The sequence below is a fragment of the Acipenser ruthenus genome, chromosome 3 (genome assembly GCF_902713425.1).
Source record: "Acipenser ruthenus chromosome 3, fAciRut3.2 maternal haplotype, whole genome shotgun sequence".
Taxonomy (NCBI): domain Eukaryota; kingdom Metazoa; phylum Chordata; class Actinopteri; order Acipenseriformes; family Acipenseridae; genus Acipenser; species Acipenser ruthenus.
This window is the reverse complement of record NC_081191.1, coordinates 2,242,740-2,270,733: the sequence shown is the minus strand read 5'-3', so window position 1 is coordinate 2,270,733 and position 27,994 is coordinate 2,242,740. Positions and strand designations below refer to the sequence as shown.

The 27,994-nt window shown below is 41.2% G+C and overlaps 1 protein-coding gene across 6 annotated transcripts in view; it reads left to right on the top strand.

The window, feature by feature from the left end:
- The window catches only part of trappc9 (trafficking protein particle complex subunit 9), a 383,858-nt gene that overhangs the window by 129,311 nt on the left and 226,553 nt on the right, over positions 1–27,994 (top strand). For all 6 annotated transcript variants that reach the window (XM_059010260.1, XM_059010253.1, XM_059010235.1 and 3 more), the window contains 2 exons: positions 9,671–9,823; positions 26,890–27,014. In XM_059010260.1, the coding sequence (XP_058866243.1) occupies positions 9,671–9,823; positions 26,890–27,014 (278 nt within the window). The remainder of the gene's footprint in view (positions 1–9,670; positions 9,824–26,889; positions 27,015–27,994) is intronic.

Below are 27,994 nucleotides of genomic sequence, written 5' to 3'. Positions count from 1 at the left end.
ACTTTATTCACATAGTGCCTTTTATGTAGGATGCTTCACAGTGCATAGTGAATTCATATGGTGTAGTTCATTTACAATTTAAATCCAACACAACATACTCATTAAACTGGATTAGCCTTGAACTTAGAAGAGAGAGTAGTGTTGTCTGACTGCTAAAACAGACCAAGACATGTGTGCATCCTTTCTTAACTCAATTAAATTCATTATCCTACAATAGTTATCAACTGATCCCTCAACTTGAAAGCGTGTCTGGAGGACAGTTTCTCAGGTTTCAAGTGGCACTTTCCTTCAATCCTTTCCCATTCCTCATTTTAAAGAAACTACTTGTAATGCAACATATTACAGGTCAAAATTGGAATAGTTGATGTTGCCATGTTTTATTTGGCATCTTGTATATGTTTTAATGTGTATTTTATTTAGCCCTGTTTTGAAGCTGTGCAAAGGAACTGCATGAATGGATTTATCTCCTGTGTCTACTCGTAGTCACTCCACTTTGTTCTGCCATTCACTTTCTTTGTCAAAACACTTGAATCGGAATTAATAATGTCAAGTTTTAGGTACTCCCACTACATGCATTTTGCCCTATGCAAAAGTAAAGAAAACAATTCTGAGAGCAGTTGTTTTGAGATGTAACATTATACATTCACAAAGACAAATAAATACAGTGCTACCACATTATAACGCGGTTGTCTGGGTCCATAATTAGAAACCGCATTATTTGTGTTTCGCCCTATAACAAATATTGGCATTTATTGTTCCCGAAATGATTTACAATGGCCAAATTAATATTGTAGCGTATGGTGGAAAATGAAGGAAGGAGACATGCACAATTTGCAGGTACTCGAATCCACGGTTTATTGTGACGATTAGTCCTGCCCCTATCAGCCTGGGCCACACCAAAAACAACAAACAGTCTTACACATTCACACAGCAGGCTGTCTGACTCAGCTGTCAGCTCTGTCCGCGTTGATGTGGGCTTTCATGTCCCTTCCTACCCGGACGTCAATCAATCCCGGCTGAGGCAAGCTTACTGCTTCCCTGCACACACACACACACACACACACACACACACACACACACATGCACACACAGGGTCCGTAGACCAGTCGTGTAACAGTATAAATCCCGTGCTGTTACAATATACACAGTATAATGGAAATGGCTATTCCACCAGTTTAAAGTTTAATTAAATTGTATATTTCTTACACTAAATGTTGTAAACTGGACATTTATACACACTTGTAAGTTTTGAACTTGTTTTGTAACATTGACGGACAGTTTGTTTTTATTTTTAGAAAAAAAATTACTGTGCAAGCACGGGAGCTTTATAAGTACTATATGTCCCAGTTTCAACTTAAATGCATTTTAAATACGGTAATGTAAAACAACAATAAAACCAACATTTGTGAGTCAAATTGCATTATGGGGGAAATGGGAGCCACGTCCTTAGCATGTTATAACTAATTCCACGCTATAAGGGGTCACATTATAACGGGGTAGCACTGTATATCGGTAACAAACAGCTATAATAAGCTATAATAATCAAACAGCAGCACGGATTAAGAGCTGCCTGAAATGTAGAATCTTTGCAGCCATTCTAGGTTTGCAAGATAAATTGATTCTTTTCTTTTTAGCTGACATGTTTAAGCACGTTTGTAAGGGCAAGATATGTCACCCCTGTGATTCAAGTACATGGAAAAATTTAATTGTGTGTATGTAGCATAAAAGGAACCAAACCCAAAGCAAAACAAATACAAAATCTAAGGAAATTAAGTCGAGTCAAGAGTCTTGTCACGGAAATATATTCTGTTTTACTGTTATCATTGAATATATATATCGGAGAGTTTTTCCTGTTTTAGTGCAGTCACGCTCCTGTTTCTCCCAATTGGATCCTCTCTTAGCTGAAATCCTTGACAAGGATGCAATAAACAGGACAAGAACACGAAATAAACTGGCATCTAGTTCTATACATTAACATTGACAATGCATTATTTATATATTTACTTATATACTTTGCACCAGAAGAGATGATGATGATTACTGTTGACTGCTGGTAAAAAGTACGAACTACAGATCAATGCATTAACTCATAAGATCATCACAATGGAAAAAACATTACAATTACAGAAATGAAGCTGATTTAGTACAGGGTTTCCCCCCAAACATTCCTGGCTCAAAGACCCCCAGGACCCCCACTCAATGAATTCAATGAATCAAGGCCGTCTTTCTTTTGTAACGCAAGCAAATCCAAACTGAATATACTCGGCATCATATTTTCAAAATGTAGATTGTGATCCCTTTAGTGAGCGAGGTTGTTTGTTTGTACCAGTAGAAGCGCTACAGCTTTCATTATGGTCAATGCTGTTTCTCTGACGTTTGAGAAAGCGCTCTATAATTACTGTACTGTAGTTGTTGTATCCCGTCTGACTGCAAATGCAACACAATCCTGCCTGTAAAGGGAAGCGGGAGCAGTGTGGTTTATTTTATTTGATGTAGGGGGCAGATAATAGATCAATAACTTTTATCTAAATAACATACCTGGGCAGAATTGTTAAGTGCATTAATAAACTGTAGTAGCCTGTTTTGTTCTCCCTACAGTAATCCCCCTTTGCTCTATAATGATACATGCTTCATACCTGTGTAAAATAATTCATGCCACACTGATTCATTTTATTATAAGCACATATCAAATTCAGCTTGGGTTTAACATACGCAGACCATTCAAACATGGGACAGTAAAATAATAACACAATTAAAACACTTAACAATAAATTACTTCTAGTAATTATGAAGTATGAAGAGCATTTATTTCTTTAAAAACTCAATTTGAACGTCCCATATTGTGCAGACACAGTTTCTGCTCTGTACCCAATATAAGATTCTCTGGTGGGATGATTACTGTAATGGAAAAATGAATGATTGTAGTATGTAGTATTCCACATTAAATCCTAACACGGGGAGATGGCAGCACACAACGCAGGCACTCTTGAGTTTGCATGTCGCCCTCCATTTGTTTAGCGTTCACCAAAATTAGGGCCAAGATCTTTCTCTGCAAACCTGGAGATAACAAATGAAACGAAAGTGAACCTTCGAAGCATTGTGTACGTTACCTGAGTAAGCACTGTACTTACATTGACTAAAAGCTACTTCTAATCAATTCAATCGGGTTATTTTGAGACCGGGCAGTCCGAGGGGAAAAACAAACAAACAAACACAGGGAACAAACAGAACTTGTACCCTCTTCTTCTACCATGGCGGGAGTTAAAAACAATATCCAGGAAACCCAGTAGTGTTTCATCCAGAACTATCACACACTCAATAGTGCTGAATGTAGAAAAGGAAAGGGACTGCTAATCGAAACGTTTGTCATTGAATTTGTGTTTCTTTTAGTATTTCTAAATAATACAGTGTTTGTAACATTTTCATAATGGGAAACCGATTTCCATTTTATTTGAATTTACATGTATTATCAGAAAGGTGGAAGGAGCAGAAGTGCCCAGAACATTGATCGAGCACAGCCAAATTATACCAAGGCAAGATTCAAACCTGGGAGTGTGATATATATTGAGCAACTCCAAAGTCTCGAAGAAAATAAATAAAATAAGAAGTCTTCATAGTACAGAAGTATGGAAATGAAAATGGATTACATTCCTCTGAGGAATCAGTGTTGATGAAGGCATCAGCTGTTGCTATAATCAACAGTTTGCAAAACAGAAAAGACAGTCTCTCCTGCGAGGAGAAATTCCGAACGTAGCAGCGCTCTGGAAGACGCCAGCTACCAGACAGGTCTGTACCCTGCCCCCACCGCTCCTGCCCCCACTACTACTGTACCAATCTGTCTCACCTGTCCTGCTATGACTGTCTCTCACATCCCTGTTATTCTGTCCTCTCACTCCCGTCCTCTGTCCTCTGTCCTCTCTCTGCTGCTGCTCCCCTAACCCCCTCTAACCTCATCCCTCTGCCTCTCCCCCCCTCCCACTCTCACCCCTCCCGCACTGTCTCTGGTACCCTCTGGAACTGTCACTCCTCTGCTAACAAAGCTAATTTCATCTCTGCCTTTGCCTCCCACTTCTCTCTCGATTTCCTTGCTCTCACTGAAACCTGGCTCTCTCCTGATAACACTGTAACTCCTGCTACCCCGTCCTCTCTCTACATCCTGTCCCATACATGTCTCACTGGACAGGGAGGTGGGACTGGTCTTCTCCTCTCTCCCTCCTTACTCTTTTCTGTCCCCTCTGACCTCTACTCACTCTCTGTTAACACCTTTGAATTTCACGCTGTCCAACTAACCTTTCCCTCTCAACTCCTACTAATTGTACTGTACCGTCTCCCTGGACCCCTCACTCACTTTCTCGATGAACTTGACTATCCTCTCCTCCCTCCCCTCTCTGTCTACCCCAACTGTCCTGATAGGTGATTTCGGTATCCATTTCTCCAACCCCACCCACTCTCCTTCCTCTCCTTCACTTCCTCAACTTCTCTCTCTCACCATCCCCTCCTACCCACAAAGCTGGCCATCAACTGGACCTCACCTTCTCCAGGGCCTGCTGCCCCTCCACCCTCTCTGTCACCCATCTGGACCTCTCTGATCACTATTTCATCTCTTTTTCTCTTTCTCTCCCCTCTCTCCCTGCTCCTCCTACCCCGACTGTCACCTCCCCCATAACCTCTGCTCTCTCTCCCCCTCTGTCCTTGCCTCCACTGCTCTCTCTCACCTCCATCCTATCGACTCCTTCTCCCAGCTCTCTGTAGACTCTGCTACCTCCACCCTCTTCTCCTGCCTCACCTCATCTCTTGACTCCCTCTGTCCCCTCACCTCCTGACCGGCCCGCCCCTCCCCTCCCCAACCCTGGCTCTCCTCTGTGCTCCACTCGGCACGAACCAAACTGCGCTCTGCTGAAAAGAAATGAAGAGAACCAAATTATTCTCTACCTTCTCCTCCCTTCCCAACCTTCCCCCTCCTCCCTCCTCAATCTCCTCTGACGACTTTGCCTCTTTCTTCTCCTCTAAAATCTAATACTAAAATCGCATACTCTTTAACACCTCTCCCCACCCCCTCCCGCTCCAACCCCAACACCCTCTATCTCCCCTACTAACTCACCTTCCTTCTCCTCCTTCTCTCCCCTCTCAGACTCTGACCTCCCTCCTCCAGGGCCACAAACCCACCACGTGCACCCTGGACCCCCTCCCCACTCACCTCTTTCAAGCTGCTGCTCCTGCTCTACTCCTCTTCATCTCCTCCCTCCTCAAAACCTCTCTCCTCTCTGGCCTCTTCCTCTACTTTCAAACAAGCCTCTTTCACCCCCTCCTCAAAAAACCTACCCTCGACCCCACCTCCTTCCTGAACTACCGTCCTGTCTCCCTCTTACCCTTCCTCTCTAAAACCCTCGAGCGGGCAGTACACCGCTAGCTCTCTGCTTTCCTGTCTAACCACTCTCTGCTCGACCTTCTCCAATCTGGTTTCTGCTCTGCTCACTCCACTGAAACTGCTCTCCTGTCTGTCACTAACTCTCTAAATTCTGCCCGTGCTGCCTTTCTCTGCTCTGGCCTAATTCTCCTCGATCTCTCTGCTGCCTTTGACACTGTCGATCACTCTATTCTCCTATCCTCTTTCGCTGACCTAGGAATCTCCGGCACTGTTCTGGCCTGGTTCTCTTCCTACCTCTCTGACCACACCTACCAGGTAACCTGGTGCGGCTCAACCTCCACACCTCACCCAGTCTTGGGTCCTCTCCTGTTCTCTCTCTACACCCTCATCGCATCCTATGGTTTCTCATACAATTTCTATGCTGATGATGCTCAGATCTTCCTCTCCTTCCCCCCTTGTCTGATCCCACAATCCCCTCCCATATTTCTCCCTGTCTGTCTGCTATCTCCTCCTGGATGCACTTGCATCACCTCAAACTCAATCTCACTAAATCTGACCTTTCCCCTCCTCATCTTCCCCCTCCTCTGATCTTTCTGTCTCCATTTCTCTGGAATCTACCACGCTCTCTCCCTACTCCTCAGCCAAGAACCTTGAAGTAACCCTGGACCCCTGTCTCTCCTACTTCCAGCACATCTCCACTCCAGCACTCACTTGCCGATTCTTCCTGAGCAATTTACAAAGAATCTGACCCTCACCAACTACTCCATGCAACTCCTTGTCCAGGCCCTGGTACTCTCCAGCCTAGACTACTGCAACATCCTCCTGGCTGGCCTCCCTACATCTGCCACCCGTCCGCTCCAGCTCATCCAGAACTCCGCTGCTTGCCTGGTGTTCTCTCTGCCTCGCTTCTCCCACGCTACTCCACTGGCTCCCGATCGCCGCTCGCATTCAGTTCAAGACTCTTGTACTCGCCTACCGATGCCTTGACCAGAACGACCTTCCTACAGATGTCAGGACTGCCCAGTCCCTGACCACCTTCCAGCGCCTCCTCAAGACACACCTCTTCAGACAACACCTGTAAAACTCAACTCTTCCCTTCTGGACAATATAGCACTCTGCCTTTAATGCACTTTAACTTGCACTTATCTGCTCCCTATTTTACTGTATTTAACCCTGCACTTAACCCAATCTGTACTATCTTGCATTTCACTTGCACTCGTATCTAATCCTGATGTATCTATCAGCACTTATCTGCTCTTGAACTGCATTGACATCAAATCGTACTGTGTTTTGTATTTGCTCTTATTAGGACTGAAGTCATTGTATTTTGTATCTTGCTCTTAATTGTACTGTAATTCTTGATATGTATTTTTTTGTATACAAATGTAAGTCACCTTGGGTAAGGGTGTCTGCTAAGAAATAAATAAAAAAATAAATAATAATAATAATAACAACAACAACAGGAGTGAAACTTTGCTGACACATAACAGTGGTGTGTCAGTGTTTGAACAGTAGAGGGCAGCCGAGTCAACATCACCATCACTAAAGCGGCCTTGTATTGACTGGAATGTTTGACACAAGTCATGTGACATTTGCAACTAGCTTTTAAATGCTACTCTTTTGCATGAAAACCAACTCAAGTTTTAACCACGAGAGAATATACAGCGCTGAAGTCTTACTGAATGCTTTAAAGGGGTAGCTGGGCTAAGGGCAGGGATATGAAGTTTTACTGAATGCTCTGAAAGGGTAGCAGGGCTAAGGGCAGGGATATGAAGTTTTACTGAATGCTCTGAAAAGGTAGCAGGGCTAAGGGCAGGGATATGAAGTTTTACTGAATGCTCTGAAAGGGTAGCTGGGCTAAGGGCAAATATACGTCAAGACAGAATATTTATTTTGCTTGTTTTTTAGTTTTAAAGAAGATACACACAGCTTAGACTTCTGCTCTGTTACATATATTTTGTACTGTAGAGACACAACACTTAATAATTATACTAGAGTATCTGGAGTGTTATTCAAATAGATTTGGTTTTACAGAGCTAAACAAAAAAAACTAAAAAAAACCCACATTTATCTAAGAAAATGTATGCCACTTCTGATTGCTGCATTAACATTATTACATTGAATTACCTTAACTAATCATGGAAAATGTACACTGTTTATATAATGAGAAATGTTTAATGTTGTTTGAAGCCACTCTGCTATCAATGTTTATTGCAAAGCGGACAGTATTTTAATGGATTAAAATTGGCTTTGGCAAATGGCGCAAAGCCATGGTGAACTTAAGAGGCATGAAAAAGAATGATGGCCCGGTGCTCTGAGTAACAGATTTAATCATGGAAACCACTTCATAAAAAGGATTCCCTTTCAAGTACAAAATGTAACCATTGCCGAATGGGTATTTACCTCCTGAAGACCCAAAAACTGAATAAGATATATTTTGGTGTGTTAACGTTCGGCACTGCCTGCCCCGCCTGTCCCTTTGGGGTCCCAGGGGGCTACGAGTACAGATTGGCAGCAGGAGGCCGTGCTCTCCATCGCCGCCTCTGAGGAGGTGGGCGAACAGGAGCTGACGCTCCCGTCTGAGGACGTGGAGTCAGACACAGCGTCCTCAGCGGTTCACCTCTCCCTGTCAGCAGAGCTTCTGCCATTAATCAATACCAGTCACATTTGCTGAGGTCCCTCTCTGACAACCACAGACCATCACCACAACATCTCATCCTTGCGCGGGAATCCACAATCCACCCCCAGTGTGCAAACCAGCGGTAAACTGGTGCCCCAGCAGCCTCATGTACTGGCACAGCTGGCTGCACCTGCTGCCAGAGGCGGTGTTCAAAACCGGGCTGTGGCACAAGCAGCGTGATAGCCATCTGGGCTATTGCCGTCAGTGCACCATGGACATCTGGGTGCTTACTACCAATCAAATCGGCTACTCTCTGCAGTTCAAGCACGGTCCCCCTCCCTTTTGGGGCGTGACTCCAACATCAGCCACGGACCCGCAAGATTTCTCATTTTATTTAAAGTGATTTTTAGTTTCTTATTCCCTTCATGTAGCTTTATTTGCAAATGTCTTATTAGATTTTGCTGTAACAGTGCTAAATGTAGTTTTAATATCATTTTCTTTCCCTCCTGTTTTGGAAGCTTGCTTCTTTAGATAAGGTAAATGCAAAGGATATTTAAAAAACCAGTAGGCTAGCAGATAATGTTGTTCATGTTAAGTTGCTACTGGAAGCAGCTTGCAAGCATGCCTGCCCTTGTCTGTAGAAAGAAGGAGATTAATAAACCGCTGACTGCTAAAAGGGTGCTCTGTTAGGGTTTTAGCAGAGGGATTCATCTCACTCTTATTTTTTTTACTCCTAATTTTAGTGCTTGCTGGTTATTATTATTATTAATTTCTTAGCAGACGCCCTTATCCAGGGCGACTTACAATTGTTACAAGATATCACATTATTTTTACATACAATTACATTATTTTTACATACAAATACCCATTTATACAGTTGGGTTTTTACTGGAGCAATCTAGATAAAGTGCCTTGCTCAAGGGTACAGCAGCAGTGTCCCCCACCTGGGAATGAACCCACAACCCTCCGGTCAAGAGTCCAGAGCTCTAACCACTACTCCACTCTGCTGGTTATGGTCAGGCTTCCTTCATAGCTCTATAAATAATCCTACAGTAGTGTAGTGTGCACTGATGTTTACTTGGGGTAGCGCTGAGACCACCAGACAAATTTAGTTGGTAAATTGTTTTTTTTTTTTTGTGTACCTGTGTATTAGCAATTTTTTTCCCATTCAAAACATTATGCATTGTGTGAGTTTAGGTCCTTTTCCTCTCAAATCAAGATACCACTTAAATTCTATCTTTAAAAGAACAAATATATAATACAAATGTTAAATAAATCCCTTGCAAGATCATTGCAGACCCCCCCCCCCATTACTAATACCATACTAAAGATGATCCCTTGCAAGATCAATGCAGACCCCACCATTACTATGGCCATATTGAAGATGGTATTATTTTGAGTTCTGTAATGTTGCTGCACTCATGTTACTACTGCTGATTTATTTGGGGGCAGTATACAAAAGCAGACTATTAAAAGTATTGAAGAAGTTGTGCAGTCTCCAGCCATTCATGTCATAATGCAGCCATGAGGCTCTGTGCTTTGTAAATTTGTTTTAGAAACGTGATTCATTTTCAGAGTTTCAGACTTACGAAGAACCTCCATTTCCAAGGGGTTTGTAACTCGGAGGTTCTACTGTATTGCATGATTTCTTTTTAACATACTTGCTTGTCTCCTGTGAACAGAGAAGCTGTTTGGCGAGTTCCTCAGCTGGAGCCTGGAAGACACACTGTCTCAGTTTCCACTGAAGCCGGGTCAGGTGGCCACTTTAACCGTGAACATCAAGGTGAAGCTGGACTTCTCTGGCCAGGAGAACCTGCTGCAGGACCTGAACGACGGTGAGAATCCTGCTCTAGCCCCTGCTTTCTGGGAGCGTCCAAAAAACAAAACAATATTTTCTATGTATGTGTAGTTCTTTCATGTAGCATACAGTTACCCACATATATACTTTAAACTTCTCACTTACTGTTAATTGTCTCACATTATTACATGGTAACCAGGGTTGGCAGTGCTGTTGTACAGTATTAGAATGTCATTTCAATATACTTAAAAAGATACACTTATGAAACACATGGCAGCTCAATGGGGTTTGCATTTTGTTAAGAGGCCTAGGCAGCAGAAATAAAAAGCACTTCTGCAAACTAAAATATACTAGACATCAGCTGATCACCCACAGCAGGTTCACTTGAGTTTAAGGCTTTTGCTTGCAATGTGTGCTTCATTGATGTTGCTAAAGAAGGGATGGAAGCCACCCCAGAACACCCCCAGAGGAATGCCTGCTCAACAATCTGCATGCCTGAGCACATCCTACTTACTGGCAGAGAGGGTCAAGGAGAAAACCCTGAGCCATCTCCCAAGCACACTGCCTGCTGATGAGAGGCAGTCGGAGCTGTGAGCTGCTACACATGAGGAGCACACTCAGAGACACAGCACTAATGGGAGCTGCCACTGTAAGGGCAGATTTTACAAGGGTTGCAAAGCTTACACATGAAACTTTCTAACAAACCACTTCCAGTATGACGTTTGGTTATGAAATTGGCAGTGCATGAGGAGAAGTATGAAGTGCTTTCTTATCTGCCCCTGTGGGTATGTACAATATACCTCTGGAAATAGGGATATAGTGTCAGAGCCCATACGTATGTTGCACATTAGAAACAGCTCTTCAGATTGTGCGGTTTGGTATGCTTTTGAGAGTGTCAGAGTCGGGGGATATGAAGATTAATTTGTATTCACATGTGTACATGTCCATAGTATACAGTGGATGTAAGGTGACTTTGTCAAAATACTGATGGGTCCTTTTTTTGAATTTAAACATGTGGCAGGGTAACTGGGTCAGTAATTACACTAACTAACCAGTTTTCTGTTAATTATTTATTTCTGCGCATTGTTTGGTTTGTCACATGACAGTATCCTACTTTTCCATGAGTTGTAGTTTCTTATTTTCCCACTCTTAACATGGTGCACTTTGCCTGATATTTGGAGAGAACAATCCAACCTAAGCACACATAAATAACATAATATATCAGTGCTATAAGCTTCAAAGATTTGTCCTGGAGTAAAGCTCTGATGTTTCTGCACATTCCCAGTGTTCTGTAGTTAGATGTACTGTAGAGATCGATGTAAGGACAGACTGCATGGGGAGACACGTGTTTTGTGCTGCCACGATACATAGCATTTACTATGTAACAGCAGTCCACTTTTATTTATTTATTAGCATGCACTGAGCAACACACTGTGCTTTTATCATGCTCTGTGCATTAAAACATCTAACTGTCTTTCATTAGTAATGTTGAGGAGAAGAGAAACAGGTGTAAGAGTACTGTACTGTAGCTACATGAGAGTACTATACTGTAACTGCATGAGAGTACTGTAGCTGCATGAGAGTGCTGTACTGTAGCTGCATGAGAGTGCTGTACTGTAGCTGCATGAGAGTACTGTACTGTAGCTGCATGAGAGTACTGTAGTTACATGAGAGTACTGTACTGTAGCTGCATGAGAGTATTGTACTGTAACTGCATGAGTACTGTAGCTACATGAGAGCACTGTACTGTAACTGCATGAGAGTACTGTAGCTGCATGAGAGTATTGTACTGTAACTGCATGAGTACTGTAGCTGCATGAGAGTACTGTACTGTAGCAGCATGAGAGTACTGTACTTTAGCTGTATGAGAGTACTGAGCTGCATGAGAGTACTATAATGTAGCTACATGAGAGTACTGTACTGTAGCTGCATGAGAGTACTGTAGCTGCATGAGAGTACTGTAGCTGCATGAGAGTACCGTACTGTAGCTACATGAGAGTACTGTAGCTACATGAGAGTATTGTACTGTAGCTACATGAGAGTACTGTAGCTGCATGAGTACTGTACTGTGACTGCATGAGAGTACCGTACTGTAGCTACATGAGTACTGTACTGTAGCTACATGAGAGTACTGTAGCTGTATGAGAGTACTGCACTGTAACTGCATGAGAGTACCGTACTGTAGCTGCATGCCCGCACCTGAAAGTGTGTTTGCACACATTGTGCATTGTTTTACATACATTGTAATAAATGCTTTCAGGGAATAATGTTGCTGCCTTCTTTAATATAAAACGGGCAATTCTGGAGATGCAGTTGAAATTTTAAATTAGGATGACTTTAATAACACAGAGCTGAATTATGGAGATAAGCTACACATTTTTAAACAACCACTTTCAGAAATACAATGAAGCAGTGTTTGCAAAACAGTTTGAATGATATTAGTGCATTCTTTTAATCATTTTTTGAATGTATTTATTTCTATGACCCCTGCAGCATACTGTATATAATGGCTGGCACTTACTATTAAAGTCTGTTATTTGTATACTATATTTATATTTAACTAAGACCTTAGGCAAATGGGTGCTGCAAGAAACGTCTGGCAGCTGTAAATACAATGTCATATCTACCAGACATGGATAATTCACACCCTAATACATACACACGTGTTGAATTCGCAAGGGTGCAGTCTTTTGCACACTCCCATCTACACACTGATATTCTGATCAGAGAATGATAGACACTGGAAGTGCACACCAATTTTCAAGTGGAGGAATCACATTCACATAGGGCTTCCCTTACACAGTGACAAGCAAGCATACAGACCAGACAGCATAATGACACATACTGTACTGAACATGCACACCCATGCAATTGAACAATACACATTGTAGCCAACAAGCTGTTCACACACATTATTATATACACCAGCAGATAGAGCAAAAGCAAGCAACAGAATAACGCATTCCATGCAAGTATGTGGAATACAATGATTCTATCTGGAATATAAATGTTAAAATGTACATTTTACAGAGAATATAAAAAACAAACAAACAATAAGGTGGAAAAATCTGGATTAAAAAAGTAACTACAATAAAAAGGTAGATAACATCATTAGCTCATAGATGGTCTGCTCTGTATTGTTGCTTAATAGCAGAGGCTTGAGATTTCACTGGGCTGGTAATTTTATCACTTGAGTGAGGTCATGCACTGCAGAATTGGTTTGGAAAGCCTTTATCTGATCTTTAAAAGAGCTGTATAAATAATTCTGTGCCTAGTTAAACATGAAACATAAAACTGGAAGTGAATGTGCTATTCCTTCTTGTAAAACTGGAAGTGAATGTGTTATTCCTTCTTGTAAAACTGGAAGTGAATGTGTTATTCCTTCTTGTAAAACTGGAAGTGAATGTGTTATTCCTTCTTGTAAAACTGGAAGTGAATGTGCTATTCCTTCTTGTAAAACTGGAAGTGAATGTGCTATTCCTTCTTGTAAAACTGGAAGTGAATGTGCTATTCCTTCTTGTAAAACTGGAAGTGAATGTGCTATTCCTTCTTGTAAAACTGGAAGTGAATGTGCTATTCCTTCTTGTACAGTGAGCGCCATAGTTATTTACAAGAGGGAGGCTGTCAGCTGCACCAGGGGAAGAGGACTGTTGGGCTATTATGTTTCAGTGAGGTTTTGGATACAGTAATAACACAGTTTGACCATATAGCTGTGTATATATTTTTAACCTATAATAACCTATACTAATATATTTGTTCTGATAAAACACAGACATTTATAACACCGTGTAACAATTTTTTTTTTTTTTGGTTCCTGGGTAGTAAGTGTTATTTCCTAATTGCTTATGCCTCAAAAGTATAGAAAATGGCTATTATTCCCCACAAACTTTGCTTTTGTGACCAGGACAGTGATATTTTGAAATTTACCTATTTTCCAGAACATTCCAGATAGATTCAGTGCTGAGTAAACTTGGAGTAACTTCTAGAACTTTCTAGAACTTTCCAGTAATATCAATAGTAGTATAAATACAGGGGCCTTAAGCCCACCAGTTCAGTTTAGTTCCAGCTGCCTAAGTGGATACATATCTGCATTTTTCTGAGATGGCATCAAGGTCATAGGAGACTTCAAAATGGTGGCATTCCTGATGGGTCTCCAAGGCGGTTTTACCAAGTTTCCCTGCTATCTTTGCCTTTGGGACAGCAGGGACACCAAGGCGCACTACCACAGGCGGGACTGGCCACAGCGGACCGAGTTCTCTGTGGGGAGGAAAAACGTCAAGTGGGAGCCACTGGTGGACCCCCGGAAGGTGCTGATGCCACCACTGCACATCAAATTGGGCCTTATGAAACAATTTGTCAGAGCTCTAGATAAGGAGTCGGCAGCCTTCAAGTACCTTCAAGACTTCTTCCCTAAGCTGTCTGAGGCAAAGGTCAAAGCCGGTGTCTTCGTCGGACCACAGATAAAGAAGATCCTGGAGTGCAATGAATTCCCCAAGAAGCTCACTAGTAAGGAGAAAGCGGCTTGGAACAGCTTTGTCGCAGTGGTTCGGGGCTTCCTGGGCAATCACAAGGCCGAAAACTATGTGGAGCTGGTTGAGACTCTGGTGAAGAACTACAGCACAATGGGCTGTAGGATGTCCCTCAAAGTCCATATCCTTGATGCTCATCTTGATAAATTCAAGGAGAACATGGGAGCGTACTCGGAGGAGCAAGGCGAGCGCTTCCACCAGGATATACTAGACTTTGAACGCCGCTACCAAGGACAGTATAACGAGAACATGATGGGAGACTACATTTGGGGGCTGATTCGTGAAAGTGATTTACAATATAATCGTAAATCTCGAAAAACTACTCACTTCTAAATCTTTTGTAGTCATTTTTGTATTACTTTAGTATAAATACATGTTAATTTGGATTCATATGTTGTTTTTTTCTGACTTTATGTGAACGAAAATTCGCCCGTTTTCTCATTGGAAATAGGTAAATTTCAAAATATCACTGTTCTGGTCACAAAAGCAAAGTTTGTGGGGAATAATAGCCATTTTCTATACTTTTGAGGCATAAGCAATTAGGAAATAACACTTACTACCCAGGAACAAAAATTGTGTTACATAGTGTAATTAATTTATTAAAAAACAAAACAAACAAAAAAACATCACTGAAGCACTGTAATCATACTGCGGGGTTTCTGCATTAAACTGGCAGTATGGAAAGGCACTAGAGTGGCCCGATCATCGTTTTTGCCCTGTGCAGTCGGTACAGTGCATCTGTATCTGGGACTCTGTATTTCTTTGTAGCAGTATTCTAATTTGTGTTGACACATTTTTCAATTAAAAGTCAAAGGCGATGTTGTGTGCCTGTGTTCTCTAGATAAAGCAGTGCTTCATTTGGTATGACTATCTGGCATGTGCAGTTCAGCTGCGTGTGATCACAGCAGCGCACACTGAACCTGGCATCTCTGCTCCTGGTTTTAGTACTGCTCTTAAAGTATTGGTTAAGACTATCTATGTTGACTCCTTTTTAAAAATGTACAGACTTCAATCATGTGCCCCTAACTCTTCTTTGTTTTAGGCTAAACAGATTCAGTTCTTTCAGCCTGTTTTCGTAGCTCATTCCTTGAAGGCCTAGGATTAGTCAGGTTGCTCTTTGTCAGACTGTCTTCATTGCTACAGTGTCCCTTTGGCACTGTGGTGACCAGAAATGCATAATACAGCCTCATCCTAACCACCTGGAACGAGTGAAACTGCTATGCAATAGGAGTTTTATTTCCATCACTGGTCTGCTTGCTGACAGTGATGAGTCTGTTACACCAATGTCTCTTGGTGAGCCTGCTCCAGTTCTGTACCCCCAATTTGGTATTTGGATCCTACCTTTGTGTGACCTGCATGTAACACTTTACATTTGCTGACATTGAATTTTATTTGCCATGATTCTGCCTAGGTCATTCTGGATTTCCTGAGTGGCTGAAAGCGTGTCTTTGGAATGGATTGGTCCTGCATTTCCAGCACGGTATCTCTGAAAGCGTGTCTTTGGTATGGATTGGTCCTGCATTTCCAGCACGGTATCTCTGAAAGCGTGTCTTTGGTATGGATTGGTCCTGCATTTCCAGCACGGTTTCTCTGAAAGCGTGTCTTTGGCATGGATTGGTCCTTCATTTCCAGCACGGCATCTCTGAAAGCGTGTCTTTGGAATGGATTGGTCCTGCATTTCCAGCACGGTATCTCTGAAAGCGTGTCTTTGGTATGGATTGGTCCTGCATTTCCAGCACGGCATCTCTGAAAGCGTGTCTTTGGTATGGATTGGTCCTGCATTTCCAGAACGGTTTCTCTGAAAGCGTGTCTTTGGTATGGATTGGTCCTGCATTTCCAGCACGGTATCTCTGAAAGCGTGTCTTTGGAATGGATTGGTCCTGCATTTCCAGCACGGTTTCTCTGAAAGCGTGTCTTTGGCATGGATTGGTCCTTCATTTCCAGCACGGTATCTCTGAAAGCGTGTCTTTGGTATGGATTGGTCCTGCATTTCCAGCACGGTTTCTCTGAAAGCGTGTCTTTGGCATGGATTGGTCCTTCATTTCCAGCACGGCATCTCTGAAAGCGTGTCTTTGGAATGGATTGGTCCTGCATTTCCAGCACGGTTTCTCTGAAAGCGTGTCTTTGGTATGGATTGGTCCTGCATTTCCAGCACGGTTTCTCTGAAAGCGTGTCTTTGGTATGGATTGGTCCTGCATTTCCAGCACGGTTTCTCTGAAAGCGTGTCTTTGGTATGGATTGGTCCTGCATTTCCAGCACGGCATCTCTGAAAGCGTGTCTTTGGTATGGATTGGTCCTGCATTTCCAGCACGGTTTCTCTGAAAGCGTGTCTTTGGCATGGATTGGTCCTTCATTTCCAGCACGGCATCTCTGAAAGCGTGTCTTTGGAATGGATTGGTCCTGCATTTCCAGCACGGTTTCTCTGAAAGCGTGTCTTTGGTATGGATTGGTCCTGCATTTCCAGCACGGTTTCTCTGAAAGCGTGTCTTTGGTATGGATTGGTCCTGCATTTCCAGCACGGCATCTCTGAAAGCGTGTCTTTGGTATGGATTGGTCCTGCATTTCCAGCACGGTTTCTCTGAAAGCGTGTCTTTGGCATGGATTGGTCCTTCATTTCCAGCACGGCATCTCTGAAAGCGTGTCTTTGGAATGGATTGGTCCTGCATTTCCAGCACGGTTTCTCTGAAAGCGTGTCTTTGGTATGGATTGGTCCTGCATTTCCAGCACGGTTTCTCTGAAAGCGTGTCTTTGGTATGGATTGGTCCTGCATTTCCAGCACGGCATCTCTGAAAGCGTGTCTTTGGTATGGATTGGTCCTGCATTTCCAGCACGGTTTCTCTGAAAGCGTGTCTTTGGCATGGATTGGTCCTTCATTTCCAGCACGGCATCTCTGAAAGCGTGTCTTTGGAATGGATTGGTCCTGCATTTCCAGCACGGTATCTCTGAAAGCGTGTCTTTGGTATGGATTGGTCCTGCATTTCCAGCACGGTATCTCTGAAAGCGTGTCTTTGGTATGGATTGGTCCTGCATTTCCAGCACGGTTTCTCTGAAAGCGTGTCTTTGGTATGGATTGGTCCTGCATTTCCAGCACGGTATCTCTGAAAGCGTGTCTTTGGTATGGATTGGTCCTGCATTTCCAGCACGGTTTCTCTGAAAGCGTGTCTTTGGCATGGATTGGTCCTTCATTTCCAGCACGGTATCTCTGAAAGCGTGTCTTTGGTATGGATTGGTCCTGCATTTCCAGCACGGCATCTCTGAAAGCGTGTCTTTGGTATGGATTGGTCCTGCATTTCCAGCACGGTTTCTCTGAAAGCGTGTCTTTGGTATGGATTGGTCCTGCATTTCCAGCACGGTATCTCTGAAAGCGTGTCTTTGGTATGGATTGGTCCTGCATTTCCAGCACGGTATCTCTGAAAGCGTGTCTTTGGTATGGATTGGTCCTGCATTTCCAGCACGGTATCTCTGAAAGCGTGTCTTTGGTATGGATTGGTCCTGCATTTCCAGCACGGCATCTCTGAAAGCGTGTCTTTGGTATGGATTGGTCCTGCATTTCCAGAACGGTTTCTCTGAAAGCGTGTCTTTGGTATGGATTGGTCCTGCATTTCCAGCACGGTATCTCTGAAAGCGTGTCTTTGGTATGGATTGGTCCTGCATTTCCAGCACGGTATCTCTGAAAGCGTGTCTTTGGTATGGATTGGTCCTGCATTTCCAGCACGGCATCTCTGAAAGCGTGTCTTTGGTATGGATTGGTCCTGCATTTCCAGCACGGTTTCTCTGAAAGCGTGTCTTTGGTATGGATTGGTCCTGCATTTCCAGCACGGTATCTCTGAAAGCGTGTCTTTGGTATGGATTGGTCCTGCATTTCCAGCACGTTATCTCTGAACTTTTCACTATGTCGTTTCTGTCACGCAGTTTCGGCTCGGTCTAGCTGATATTGCTGTTTTGCTTTTCCAGTAGATTTCAAATTGTTGATCATGTTTGTTGTGGTCGGTTGTTTCCAGTTGTTCCATGATTTCTATTCTGTTCATCCTGTCTTGGTTATTTGAAGATACTGTGGCTGTACTGTACTGCAGGGCTTAGTGATTTGCTGTTTCATGTTACCGATACTGTCGGTCTAATTACATTTGTTTTGGGTGAGGACATGTTTGTTAATATTGTTGATTTATTCAAACTGTGAAGTCCTTTAGAGATGTTGTATTTTAGAATGATAGTGTTTTGCAGTAAGATTTACATTATCTAATCAATTACTTGAACCAAGCTCGAGATCTAGAAAATGAAACAGTCAGACAAGAACAACACAACATGGTTATATAGTCTATACATTTTATCAAAGTGAGTTCAGTAATACACAATAACAACACAACACGGTTATATAGTCTATACATTTTATCAAAGTGAGTTCAGTAATACACAATAACAACACAACATGGTTATATAGTCTATACATTTTATCAAAATGAGTTCAGTAATACGGTACAAAAGTAAGAAAGGTGATTGGTGTAAAAATAGCCAATACATTAAGTTTAGCAATGGATAATACTTCAGCTTCAATGTGTCATGTCAATTATAAGTAAAAGCAACCATTCATCAACCATTTATATCTCTCTTTCTATAATAATAGCAAGGTTCTTAAATTAATAAGTACATCACATGGATATAACATGTAAATACAGTCCAGCTATTACACTGGCCCTGGTTTATACAGTCCAGCTATTACACTGGCCCTGGTTTATACAGTCCAGCTATTACACTGGCCCTGGTTTATACAGTCCAGCTATTACACTGGCCCTGGTTTATACAGTCCAGCTATTACACTGGCCCTGGTTTATACAGTCCAGCTATTACACTGGCCCTGGTTTATACAGTACAGCGACATGTTCATACCCTGTTGTACTTTATAACTCTGTCTCTCTCTCTCTCTGCTTATACATTTATCACATTCCCAAATATAGTCTCTTTTAGTTGGGAATACTCCATTGTGGTCTTGGAGTCGATGCAGGGTATGATTAAGTTGTCGTCTGTGATCCAGTCCTGTCAGAGGCAGGCTTGCTGTAAGATTGCCTGTGCTCCTGGTTAGGCAGCCCAGTCTCACTCAGTATATTGGAAGTCTTGCTGTAAATTTGACCAGTGCCAGCAGGCCAAATCAGTTAATCAGTGTATTGGTTCAACGTTCATTGAACTTTCCTCTTTCGTCGATCTCGATTCAGTTGACTGAGTTCTCTTTACATCCTTTTTGTATTATTTAAGTTATGTTAAGTTTCTCACATTATTGGGGTGTTCCTTTTGAATATTACAAAGCGCTGTAGGTTAAGCTGTTGTTTCTCTGCTGACTTTGTTTGTTGATAGCACGCTCCCTTTTCTCTGACTCACTGTAACAAATGAAAAACTTCTCCCTTAATTAGAATTATTCTTTTTGGATCATTCAATCTTGGCAACCAGGTGCAACCAGGTTGTGAATGTTCTAGTTCATAAGATCCCTAAGATTTAAGATGCTTTGTAATTGAATGTCTTCCCTTTTGGGAGCTGGTGCTTTAACTGAATTTCTCTGACTGACAGAGCTCACTATGTGAAACAGCACAGACATGATCAACATCGTTCACTCCAGGAGATGCATTTACAACATTAATAATGAGAAACTATACTAAGGCAGTAAAATATATGTATGTATGTATATATATATATATATATATATATATATATATATATATATATATATATATATATATATATATATACAGTCAGCACTCGGATATCCGTTACCCAGATACACGTCAGTTGCGTTTTTCTTTCTCTTGCATGCCTAATCAGTGTGTCTTATATTGTACAGTTAAACAAGCGCTTCCTCCAGTTTCACATGACGAAAATGCAGCCAAAACAAAGTGAATGAGACAAGCTGCGGTAATGTAACAGTTAATCATTAAACAGTTTTAGATACTGTGGTGTATTTTTTATTTGTTTTTTTATCTGATCTTTTGTGCATTTTCATTTGCAAGTGAACTGTGACATTAGGGCCTTATCGAGCACTATATTCTGCTATTTTGAATACTGACTTTGGATACTGTTTTAATTCTGGAAACTTTTGGTTTTGCTTTGGTTTTGCTAAATTGCATTGCGTTTTACGCAGCTCTCTGCATGCGTAACATTTAGATTTCATTTTGCTGTTTGGTCGTTAATGGGAAATTTTACATACTGCTACAATATGTACCAGATTTAAAAGTATATCTTGTCTCTTTAGTTTTGTCAAGTGATATTTTCAGAATCATATCGTTCTGAATTAAAATACTACTTCTGTTGAAAATATAGTACTGTACCAACAAAACCAATACAGAACATCTTAATGGAAGCCTACTTAATTTAAAACACAGTCCTTTCAGATATGTATTTTTGATATTGTCCATTTTGCAGGGAACACAAAAAAGGTCCAAGGGTTGGAACGGGTCAAAATTAAATAATCAGATATGCGTCGCACGCGTTTAACCGTCACCGAAGTCAAAATGTTATAGGGTCAGATATGTGAGTGCTCACTGTATGTGTGTGTGTGTGTGTGTATATATATATATATATATATATATATATATATATATATATATATATATATATATATATATATATATATATATTAGGGATGCTCAGATTTAATAGATTAATGAACTAAAGACATGATCGCAAAAAAAGTCACAAGACATGGGAGACATTGTAGACGTTATGGTTACAAATCAATTTAAGAAGAACTTTCTCAGATACCTGAACTGACACAGGAAACGAAGGGATATACTCCCCACTTCCAAAATTCAAATTATGAAAGGTATCCCAGGCTTACCGGTAGCTGTCAATTAAAAAAGTATACTGCTGTATTTTGTTCAGTATAGAAAAGATGACAACTAATGCCCATAAATATATATATAGTACTGTGCAAAAGTTTTAGGCAGGTGTGAAAAAATGCTGTAAAGTAAGAATGCTTTCAAAAATAGACATGTTAATAGATTATATTTATCAATTAACTAAATGCAAAGTGAGTGAACAGAAGAAAAATCTAAATCAAATCCATATTTGGTGTGACCACCCTTTGCCTTCAAAACAGCATCAATTCTTCTAGGTACACTTGCACAAAGTCAGGGATTTTGTAGGCATATAGTCAGGTGTATGATTAAACAATTATACCAAACAGGTGCTAATGATCATCAATTCAATATGTAGGTTGAAACACAATCATTAACTGAAACAGAAACAGCTGTGTAGGAGGAATAAAACTGGGTGAGGAACAGCCAAACTCAGCTAACAAGGTGAGGTTGCTGAAGACAGTTTACTGTCAAAAGTCATACACCATAGCAAGACTGAGCACAGCAACAAGACACAAGGTATTTATACTGCATCAGCAAGGTCTCTCCCAGGCAGAAATTTCAAGGCAGACAGGGGTTTCCAGATGTGCTGTCCAAGCTCTTTTGAAGAAGCACAAAGAAACGGGCAACGTTGAGGACTAGACGCAGTGGTCGGCCAAGGAAACTTACTGCAGCAGATGAAAGACACATCATGCTTACTTCCCTTCGCAATCGGAAGATGTCCAGCAGTGCCATCAGCTCAGAATTGGCAGAAAACAGTGGGACCCTGGTACACCCATCTACTGTCCGGAGAAGTCTGGTCAGAAGTGGCCTCCATGGAAGACTTGCGGCCAAAAAGCCATACCTCCGACGTGGAAACAAGGCCATTTATCGTATTTATCGTGGTACCATTCAGTCAAGTGAAAATCGTAAAGGGGTACTTGAGCTGGAAACTCCAGACAGAAAGGGGTACAAGGTTGAAAACCCCTGCTTTAAGGTACAGTACAAGTGACGTATGTGTCCCACTTTCTTATTCTTGTAATGCGGAGCATGGAACAGGGTTTAAAAGGGATCTGGCATCCAGATTGTCAGTTTCCTCCTCGTCATACTTGAGTCACTCTCAAATGTATTTTAAGAAGAACATGTTTTGACAACCGTTCAATTCCTTGTGTACCGTAAGGTGTTAAATGGGAAGAAAAGTTAATAAATACATTTAAAAACCTTTTAATATCATTGGCAGTCACCCCTAAGTATGTATTAATTGTGTTCTTCTAATGACTGATGTAGTAACTAAAATGTCTTTTATACAATCATTAAATATACTTTGCGGCAGCACTATTTAACAGGTCTGAGCTTTGCCAGTGTTCAAGCTGTAATGTGATTGGGCAGCAACATTTTGACTTGTTTGGTTACTTACAGTCAATTCTCATTAAAACAAACTCGGATTAGACTAATTACCTCGTAGTACAAATTCTCTACAAGGTCCCGGCCAAATTCAGCAGTCGCTTATTGTAAATTACTTCTTATATTACGAATTCCCGTAACATGAATTTTCTGTTGGTGCTAATTATTTTAGAGAAGAAAAATGTGAATAAAACGGAACTCCCTAGTTCAAACATCTAAGTGTAAAGGATATTGGGATTAGCGCCTCTGTACTGTATTTTCGTACCTGTTTGATGCATTTCGAGTTCCCATAGTGGAGGTGTTGAAAGGGTTGGAGGATGCACCACCGTACAATAAAAACAAAGATGTTGCTGCAAATTTCAACATTCCCACAAATCCCTTCTGAAAAACTGGGATACTGTAATACAGGCCTATGAACAGCAAACTGTGGATGCAAGTCGTCAGCATTTCTGATTTGCTCAATACCCTGATGTAGAGAACGCCTTGTTTCAAGTTGCAGTGTATACTTTTTAAAAGTTCACTTAACAACCGTTTGTTTAATAAAATGCACAGTACTTTTAAATGTATAATACTTGTCACTGTTCTGTTATTTAAATTTGATTTCAGTGTTACTGTAACTTCAATACAAACTGACAGTATGATTTTCTTTTTAAAGTGTTAATTGATGAAAGGTAGAAATTGATAGAAACTGATATGAAGTGCCACATAGTGGTGCAGAGGGTACTTCACTGCATGCATGTAGGCTTTGCTAGAGTCGGGAGATTGCATGCTGAACTCTCCTTGTATACAGTACTTACTCACGTTATTAATCAGGAGCTGTAGCCTGGCACACAGCTAATGGGAGCCAGTGAAATATTTCTTTATGGCTTTAGCAGAGGGGATGATCTATCTGATTAATGTTGTCATTATTCCTTACATTTGTGCCTCACATTATCATTTTATTATCACTTCAGGACATGGAAATTTATTTTATAAAAAGCAAGGGCATTAATAGAACCATTAGTCACTAGTGTAGAGATAATGTTCCTGAGCGCTTAAGGGCAGTCTGTCGTTGACAAAAGAATAGAGAAAATCCTTTACCAGCATTCAATAGAACTGTAATAAAAATGAATGCATATTATGTTTCCATGTTTTTTTTTTTTTTTTTTAGTTTTTTTGGGGGGTGATGTAGGTCCATACAGATTTTAATTTGAGCTGTTAATTTAATTATGGTAATAATGCTGTGAGTAGCAGGCATGTGAAGTACAGTACTTCTAGACTTCATTTGGGTTTGATGGCAGAAGAATAAATATTAAGCTGTCACTAGCATTTCTAACCTAAATGCAGCAGTACTATATCCTAATTTTATCTTATTTTTTAATTTAGGAATTTTAAGTAAATGTAGTTTTGAATTTCTAATTTAATTCACCAACACCCTTATGATTGTTCCCAACGATATAAATGATTAATTAAATTGGATATTTATACCAATTTTAACATTTATTTCTAGCAGAGGTGAAGTGCTATTCATTTAAGTTTAAGAACTTGGTCCTAAAGGATCCAAGTGATTCTGCCTCAACAACATGACTCGGGAGCCCTTTCCTCCCCTCTCTGTGTGAAGAAGTGTCTCCTTCCTTCCATCCTAAGTCCATCGCGACTTAATTTCCAGCTGTGTCCTCTGGTCCAGGTTTGTTTGAAGTATTCATTTGGGTAAACTATGTGAACTCCTTTTGAGATTTTAAAGACTCCTACCATGTCCCTCCAGATTCTTTTTTGTTCCAGGCTGAGTAGATTCAGTTCTTTCAGCCTGTCTTCGTATCACATTCCTTTAGCCCTGGTATTAGTCTGGTTGCTCTTCGTTGGACTCTCTCCAGGGCCACAATGTCCCTTTGGTAATGTGGTCTCACTAGTGCATTATACAACGTCATCATCGCCTGCTTGGATTTGTGCTCGATTTACAGTGTGTAAAGACAGACTTTCTTGTGGAAATGTTTGTCCTTGAATTGTGTCGAAGTTTCTTTTAATATTACTACTTGGCTTGATTGAATTGCATGGGATTATGAGAGGATGTATAGACCGATTTGAATGGGAGTATCAAGTAATGGCTGGGATTGTCACAGGATGTTTTGACCGATTTGAATGGGGGTATTAAGTAATGGTGAATAAGCCAAAACCAAGCAAAGCTGGCAGCTGTTGAAATGAACAACACTTTTTGGCTCGTGCTTTCGGTACTTGTTTGTGTAATAAAAAGACAGAATAGAATTATCTGTTGCTCTTTTTTGTTATGTACAGAAACATGTTAATGGAGATCAATTTGTGAAGCATGTAAGAAAGCACACAGCATGTATATAGCGTACTGTAGCTGTAAAACAACACCTTTGCTGCTAGTAGAAAACAAATACCCCGATGTGACGGGGTGCCCGCCCCTTTATGACTGTATGTATCATTTTGTTGTTGTTATGAGTTATGTCCATTTTCATGTGTGTGTGTGTGTGTGTATATTTGTTTATGGTTTTGCTATTGTGTGTTTTGGATCAGCAAGGAGGGAGTTAAATTCCTCCCTGCCAGAAATACATGTGAGAATATGGCTGGAGCCTTCATTATGTAATTGTTAATTGTTGATTAAAATACACGTGAGAATGTGGCTGGAGCCTTCATTATGTAATTGTTAATTGTTGATTAAAATACACGTGAGAATGTGGCTGGAGCCTTCATTATGTAATTGTTAATTGTTGATTAAAATACACGTGAGAATGTGGCTGGAGCCTTCATTATGTAATTGTTAATTGTTGATTAAAATACACGTGAGAATGTGGCTGGAGCCTTCATTATGTAATTGTTAATTGTTGATTAATTGGGCTCCAGCCACATAATATAAAAGTCAGGAGAAATCCTTAGAGAGAGTGAGAGCGTAACACGATTGCTACCTGGAATGTGATCTGTATCGGTACTCGTTTTATGTTTGTTTTTGTTTTGGCCCTTGTGCCTTTTTCTTTTTTGTTTAACGTCACCACCACCTGCCACACCTGGTCGCTGGAGTCAACCCCCTGTTCTATTATTCACAATTGCTTGATGATTTCTACACCGCCCCAATGAGAAATAGTCAGTTTGTTTCATCTTAAATGGGGAATAGTCATTTGTAAACACAGTTTAAGACTGAGCAGGGATTTGACGGATTCTTCAAAGGTCAGGGAATAATTGGTTGTGTTTCTCTGGTCAGAGAGTATTATATACATGCACACATACTGCAGGGCACTGTATAACTGCCAATTGGCTCGTGAGATTGGGGCCACATTATTCCTGCTATGATTCTTTCTGACTTCAATAATAATGATGAATCAATACTATTTTTTTTTTTAAAAGAAGTAATTTCGATCTGAAATATGCTTGTTAATTAACATTACTGTTAAAATTGTATGTCAAAAGTGTGTAAACTGTACCTGCTTTAGGTAATTGGTGGCGGGGGGAAGGAATCTTTGAAGTCTTTTCCATTTATTTAGATTTATAAAATATACATTTGTTCTTATATTAATTCATATGTAGAAATGCTAGACAAATGCAACAGCATTGCTTGACAGCACAGTGGGCCACAATTGGTTATAGCATAGTGGGCAGAGTCCCCCCCAACCTGAGCCTCCAACACAGACTCTTGCGGCACCTGCTTTTCCTTGGAGGTCTGACAAGGCCCAGACCCCCCCCAGACAAACACGCAGCAGACAGTGACAGCTTTTTAATTTTCAGTGAAGCCTCCTCCATCACTGCTCCTTCAAGAGCAGCCTGCTGCGATGGCTTTTGGTAGCTCTGTGTGGTATAGATCTGTAAAGAGCATTCTCTTGTCCTGTCTGCTGTAGCACAACTCAAGGTTTAGATGTGAGAAGTACAACTGAGATAAGCTAAAGCACTCAAATATGGTTAAAACTTACAGTAGTTTTCCAAAAGAAGCAACAAGCACTACAAAGAGACCATGCCTACTGTGCAGCACGTGATGTGGTCTTGCTGGTGCTCTGTGCCAGCACATCCTCGAGGGACACAATAGCAATGCAGTAGACCCTTACTGCAGTACAGAATAAGATACCCAAGAGCTGTGTGTCTGTAAGCACTTTTAATATCACTCCATGCATTGCATGGGTAACACAGTGTGCCTGAAAGGTTAACATCTCCTACAAAAAACAAGTGCTTTACTTTATAGGAATGTCCTTCTGTTTCACAATGCTCTGGTAGTGAGAGTATGACCAGCTTTCAGTTTTAATGCCCTTTTGACCCAAAGCCCAGTGTGCTATACTGCACCTCTAGAACCATCTTAACAACTTAAATAGAGAAGCTTCCTTGAGGTGTACACTAACTCTCTCCCTGTCCCTGACTTGTGTTTTCAGATGGAATCAGTGTGACAGGACTGCCCATCTCCAGCCCCCTCAGGCAGGTCCTGAAACCCAGAGCGGAGAGCAAGGCTGGGAACCCTCCTGAGTCCAGCAAGGGCGGAGAGTATAACCCTGTCAAGGTAGGAGCCGCTTGCTGCCTGATGAGCTTTCAAGGGCTAGCCAGTGATCCAGTGCAGATCTAATCCAGTGCAGATCTGCTAGCAGCAGAAGAGGCTTTTTATTATTCAGGTTCTGTTGTGGGTTGAACTCAGACTTGGACTCCTAAACAGTGCAAGCCTGCTGCAAATGCCCGTCTGTGAGGGTTTATGTAATATAAAGGGCATCAAGTGTCAGTGAATTTCATTGACTTTGTTGACTCTTTTATTACCAGCAATCTGGTGGCTGGTTCTGCTTCCCTTTTGCAGATTAATGCTTAACAGACAAGAAGAGCCTTGAGAATATTAAAAAGGTTTTCCAGGAGTCACTTACTGGTTGCTGGTACTTTCTTTTAACATTCAGTCTCTGCCTGACCAAACTCCTGTGGTCTCTTTTTAAAGACCTCTAATTGTGTCGTCAGCCTCCTTAGCTAGTGTAGCAAAGGCCCTGTTAATCAGTAGACTTCCATCACTGGTGTTAAGTGAACAGGGTCCACACACTACCACAATGGAGTGTCTAATTACATGTGGTGCATAAAAAGGAAAAATGTTTTTGTTTAGCCACAAAAAATATTTACATTTTTCATGTAGCATAAATAAATAAGTTGAATGAATGACCACAGTTTAAGTATTAATGTAGTTTGGGTGAAAATCGCAAAGCTGAGCTGTTGAAATCCACTATCGTCCACACTTGATGCCACTGAGTTGCTCACACTGTGCTAATGATGTGGCAAGGATCTGACCTGAAGATGCTTTTAAGACTGTGCCCTGAGGCTGTGAGGAAGGAAGTGTATTTATCAACACTTTTATTACCTTCTAGAAAAGTACGTAAGACGACTTTGAAGGGTAAGTGAGGTTTCATATACACCAATTATAATGAACACTTCCTTAACCTGTGCAGGTTAGCATGATGGGGAATTGCAAATAACACTTTTGATTAACAAAATAATAGTGTAAAGCTGCTC